At 41.4% G+C, this 5,561-nt stretch overlaps 1 protein-coding gene across 1 annotated transcript in view; it reads left to right on the top strand.

Annotated features, from left to right (window-relative positions):
• ntd5 (ntl-dependent gene 5) overlaps positions 1 to 5,068 on the top strand; it is an 8,837-nt gene extending 3,769 nt beyond the window's left edge. Inside the window, exons 4-8 of the mRNA XM_054622381.1 lie at positions 1,846 to 1,972; positions 3,113 to 3,189; positions 3,925 to 4,107; positions 4,335 to 4,532; positions 4,671 to 5,068. Of these exons, the coding sequence (XP_054478356.1) occupies positions 1,846 to 1,972; positions 3,113 to 3,189; positions 3,925 to 4,107; positions 4,335 to 4,532; positions 4,671 to 4,753 (668 nt within the window). The 3' untranslated portion in view covers positions 4,754 to 5,068. The remainder of the gene's footprint in view (positions 1 to 1,845; positions 1,973 to 3,112; positions 3,190 to 3,924; positions 4,108 to 4,334; positions 4,533 to 4,670) is intronic.
• Positions 5,069 to 5,561: the final 493 nt, after the last annotated feature.

Here is a 5,561-nt window from a genome sequence, read left to right on the forward strand (position 1 = left end):
TGTGTGTGTTAGTGTTTATGGGAGAGAGGTAGAGAGGTAAGTTTTTTTTCTGTATACATTAGATGTGTATGTGTGGGGGGGCGGACTGCACATGTGTTGAGTTGTGTGTATGTGTGTGCGTGTGCGTGGGCGACAGATCACAGTCAGGAGAGTCAGAGAGCTCTCTTGCTCACGCTGCTCCAGGCCTTTCTGTTCCCTGCTCTCCTCTCCTCTGCTCTCTTCTCTCGTCCTCTCTTCCTCTCATCTCTTTCTCCTCTCATCCTCTTCCATCTGAGGCCTCTGATAAGGTCTCTCTCTCTACAACGGGAGCCAAGGACAAGCATGCAGCCCCAGGCTATTTAGTTTTGTGGTGCGTGCATGCATCTGTCTGTGTGTTTTTGTGGGAGAAAAACACAAATAAAAACAAAAACCTTTTACATATTTGGTGTCAATCAGATTGCTGTGTATTTAACGTTGTGGTTCATTCAAAATCGTTGTTTTGTTTTTTTTTTTTTTTTTAAAGATGAATTTGATATACCTGCTTCATAGCGGTTTGGTGCAGCAGCTTGTGTAGGTGGCAGCAGTAGAAGAGGCAGGAAAAGGGCGATATGTGAAAACAGAACTGAGCTTCGGGCTCTCATCCGCAGCCAAACAAGACTCGTAACTCTCCCTCTCCCATAGGTCCCTTTACATTCTTATACTAACGTTTCTCGGTTTCAGATACCTAAGAAAGCCCTCAGGCGAGAGCTGCCTTTTCCTTTCAAAGCCGCGTTCAGCTCCGAAACCTCGCGCTTGATGGAGCTCGGGTCGCTGCAGCCTCTCTCCAAGCACCACTCTTGATATTTATATTTCCACGAGCGTGAGGCCCTCAAACTTCCAGGAATATGCAGTGCCAGGTGTTATACAATCACAGATATATAGCGGTGAGCTTCACCTGCTCATCGAACTTTGATTTATTACATAAGAAGGGGTTATTTCAACTTAAATAGTGTTTCACAAAAAAAAAATAGAAACCCTGTTTAATACAAGTCAAATGAGGCCTTCTTTCCTCGCGGTTGTCACCTGCAAAATCACATCCACACCCATCAGTCACATGCTGATTCTAATGTGTTTTCTGTGTTTGTGTTGGTTCTCTCTGAGGAGCTTTACACACGACTGTCACCACAGGGCAGTGGCAGAAGAAAGTAATAAAGTAATATATTATTGTCAACAGCTATTATCCCTCTTGTGGGAGCCCATAAGGGAATGTACAATGAGTCCTTATATCTGCTTATCAAATGCTAAATAGAGGGTTTTAAAGTAAAGTGTTACTTAGATTTTTTATAGTTATAATTCTAACTAGTGCATTAAGCAGTATTTTAGATGCAGTAGCTGGTCGAGATGGAGCTTGAATAATTGTATAACATTTGGTTGTTATCTGTAACAATGCACAATATTTTAAACAGTTTTATACAGTTTTGATCTGCAAAGAAACTATTAATTATGTGGAGTAAAAAGTACAATATTTGCGAATGAACTGTAGAAGAAGTGAGGAAAGTGTAAAAGTATTAAGATTATTAATTGGATTAGATTATTTTGGATATACTCAAGCAAATTAATGTACTTCAAAATTGTACTTAAGTACAGCACTTGAGTAAATGTACTGAGACACATTCCTCCACTGATATGCTCAGATGCAACTTCTCTGATGAAAATATTACTTAAAGTATCTGATGGCTGGTCTAACTGTTTTCTGCTGGCTTGGGCTTATTTTTTTTCTTCAATGCAGGACCAGTACTTGCGCTGGAGTATTTTTAGCAGTACTTTCACGTAAGTAAAGAGCCTTCCAATAAACTCTTTAACCTTCTGTTCTTCTTTGACCAACAGAGTCTCAGTCACCTGAAGAACCTACTGCTGCCCCAACCTGCCCTCTGCCTGAGGAGGTCATCAACACCTTCAGCATCCAGGGCGACGCTGCAGCAGGAACCTCCATCCGCTACACCTGCCTGTCTGGGTAAGCGAGGTGGGGGATGAAGGGTGGTTAAGCGAGTGTGTGTGGGCAGATGCTATGAAAACCTAAAATGATTCGAAGGTACAAATGGAGGAAGTGAGAAGACGGGGATGGAGTGTGAAGAAGAGGCATGAAGCGGAGGGATGGCTTGATTACAGGAGAGCTGTGATGGAAGAAGTACTCAGATCATTTTCTTAAGTAAAAGTACCAATACAACATTAAAAATTACTTTCATTTTAAATCCTACTTAGGTAAAAGTACATAACTAGTACGAGCTAAATGTACATAAAGGAATAACAAACAAATAAGAGTACGCATTATGCATAATATAGACAGATAAAGCATTTTATCTGACATTGTTAGTGAATACTGAGGTATTAATGCATCGGCAGAATTTTACTGTTGTAGCTGTTTGGGGTGGAGCTTTTGACTATAGAAATATTATAATAATTTAAGAGGAATAACTAATTACACGACTCTGTAATCATATTTGAACATTTCTATAATCTTTCATGGTTAAATATTCAATTATTTTACTTATTTAGGCCTGTCAGGGAGCACAAACTACAGACTGCTTTATCGTAAGAGGTCAGGGCCAATTAGGTTCAGACCTTCTGGTTTAATGTGTAACACTGTATTGTATTTTATCACTGTATCATATGTTTTTTTAATGTAAAACTCTAATCTGAAAAGTAAATTAAAGGCATAAAAGAAGCATAAAAAAAACTCAACTAAAGCATCTCAAAATTGTATTAAATTACAGTACATGAGTAAACGTACTTAGCTACTTCCCACAGCTGTGGGAGAGGTGTTGGGGAACATTTAGTGATGAGCGATGAATGGCAGGGAATTCATTTTGATCTCCCAGTTGACGATCTCTCCATTGAGCTAACTAGGTCATTACAGTCTATCTTGTAATGACTTCCCTTCACACACTGACTCATCCACAGGATCAGATGAGCCCGAATGGATGTGTCAGCCAGAACTGTGCACACAAAATTATGAATCTCTGAAAGAGAGAGACGGAGTGTAAAAAAGACACAGTTTGCACCTTTTTTTCCATCACTTTTCGTCATTAGCTGTCAATACTGTACATAACATGCTGCCATCTGTCTCCATCACTCTCTCCCTTCTCTCCTGCAGGGCCGATATAGTGGGGAGCAGTGAAAATTTCTGCCAGGATAATCAGACCTGGCAGTATCCTCACCCCCTCTGTAAAAGTAAGCGCACTCTATCTTGCACTATCCATGTGTGTGTGAGCAGGTATGTGTGTGCGTCCGTCAAGGTTAGCAGGAGAGAACGCTGAGAGATTGTTTACTTTGTAGGGATGTTCATTTATTTGTTGTGTGCATTACGTCCAAGTGTTTGTGCAAAAAAAAGAGTGAATTAAAGAAGGAGAGACAGATAGAAAACCCCATCAAGTATTCGCCTTTCAAGACATGCTGCTCTATTTCATGGTGCTTTTCTGCCATCTTGTGGCCAAACCTGGCATTGCATGGCCTGCTGTTGAGAGGAAGTAAAGATAAGACCAGAAAAAAAGGACATTGTTGCAGAAGCTTTGTTGCAGCATAGCTGCAAACAACTACTTGCTATGTAAAGATATAGTGGAGTAATCTCTACCTGAGCAGAGAACGACGTTGCTCTCCCTCTCAGTGTTTTGTTTTCGACTTCTACTTGCTCTGTTGACAAAGCCGAGTTGGTCACACATGCTTTTAGCTGTTATCGCCGTCCTGAACGACGTCATTGTGGCAGAAGTGTAGAACCTAACCTCTGTTAACACTGTTAGCTCTGCCAGAACTTTTTGCTGTAGTTTGCACTTGTTAGCGCTGTTAGCTCCCAATCTCGTATAAAGCACCTTTACCTTTAAAACCCATATATCGGAAGCTCTCTATGAAATATTTAAAATATTAGTGGATCTCCTGAATAAGCAGACAGATAATCTGCTCCTCTCTTAGAAGTGTACTGCCAGCCTCCTCGAGAGGTGGAGCAGGGCTACGTGGTGGCTGTCCAGAAGACTGAATATGAAGTTGGCTTTGACATCCACTACCTCTGTAAAAAGAACTTCCTGCTGGATGGACCCCAGAAGGTCACCTGCCTGTCAAATGGAAGCTGGAGTGCATCACCGCCATGCTGCAGAGGTGAGGGACGTTTAAATGGCTAAAAAATGTATGATTTTGACAAGTTTAAACAGATTTAAATATGATGTATTCAAGCCAGTAAAAAAACTTCTTGCACATACCATTTCACATTCAATAAAATGCCTATTAAATTTGCATTATACTCATACATCGTCCTTGATGCTATCAAGTGTCCGCCTACTAGCAAGAATCAACACAGCATTTTGTTTTTGATGTTTTTCTCTCAGCTCGCTGTCTCATCCCCGCTGAGCGAAGCCGTGTGGTGATTGGCGGAGTGAAGCGCTGGCCGTTTGACGTTACAGACGCCGTGGTTCCTCACGGGGAAAATGTAACGTTCTACTGCAGACACCCTAGTAAGCAGTGCAGCTTCACTGCAACCCAGACCTGCTTTGATGGAAAGCTGCAGCGCCCAACCTGCTACCTCGGTAAACCTTGGGCCTCCCACACAGGCCTTCTTCTTCTCTATCAGTCTCAGCATGTCAGTCAGAATAATAACATGAGGGGGATTGATTCACATCATTGACCATTTTGCAATTTCCCTGCACCTTGTCTTTGTTCTTCAGAGCCCACATGGCTGCAGTTCAAACTCTTCCCTCACCGGCTGGTCTCAGAGATTGAAGCGTGTGAGGTTAATGATGTGGAGTGAAGATCTTGACCCGTCCGACACTCATGACACTGTGTCACAACATGAACGCCTCCTGACACTCAGCATCACCCAGACTCTGCAGCTTTGCTTAAACTATCTATGCTATGATCGTGGTCTGTTATATGCTGACATACTTGTGGCTTCACGGGTTTGAGCAGTGCTTGTGGCCTTTTCCCCTCTCTCTCTCTCTCTCTCTCTGCTGTATACTATCACACTAAATATAATCTGCCAAGTATTACCTTTCATCCTCCTCCCGCTTGAGCCAATGTATCCATGTGAGAATGTATGTATAATGCATGAATAGGCCTACATGCTATATCACTTATGCCTGTTCGTGTAGCTTAACTCATAACTTGACTCTGTGATATATTCACTGTGTGATCTTTCTTTTTTTTTTTCTCTGTTGACGCATCAAGTCTTGTGGCTTGTAAGTTTATAATGATGTGAAATAAAGTAATGTCAAATTGGTGTTGCTCCCTGTCTTTCTTTAGTCTATCTGACACATAAAGTCTCTTCAAGAAGCACTACCCTGAGCCTTCCACTTAGCACTTATTGTATTCGTATTAGTCTGCTGCACTTATTGTATTCGTATTAGTCTGTTGCACTTATTGTATTCGTATTAGTTTGCTTCTGCACTGTACTTTTGCTCTGGTTTATGCTCTTAGATGCTTGTTTAAGAAAGGAGATGCACTTATGACTTCTGGTGACTAGTAGTTCTCTTGAATACCTATGTTGAATACACTTCCTGTAAGTCGCTTTGGATAAAAGCGTCTGCTAAATGACTGTAATGTAATGTAATGTAATGTAA

The sequence above is a fragment of the Anoplopoma fimbria genome, chromosome 20, assembly GCF_027596085.1.
Source record: "Anoplopoma fimbria isolate UVic2021 breed Golden Eagle Sablefish chromosome 20, Afim_UVic_2022, whole genome shotgun sequence".
Lineage (NCBI taxonomy): Eukaryota > Metazoa > Chordata > Actinopteri > Perciformes > Anoplopomatidae > Anoplopoma > Anoplopoma fimbria.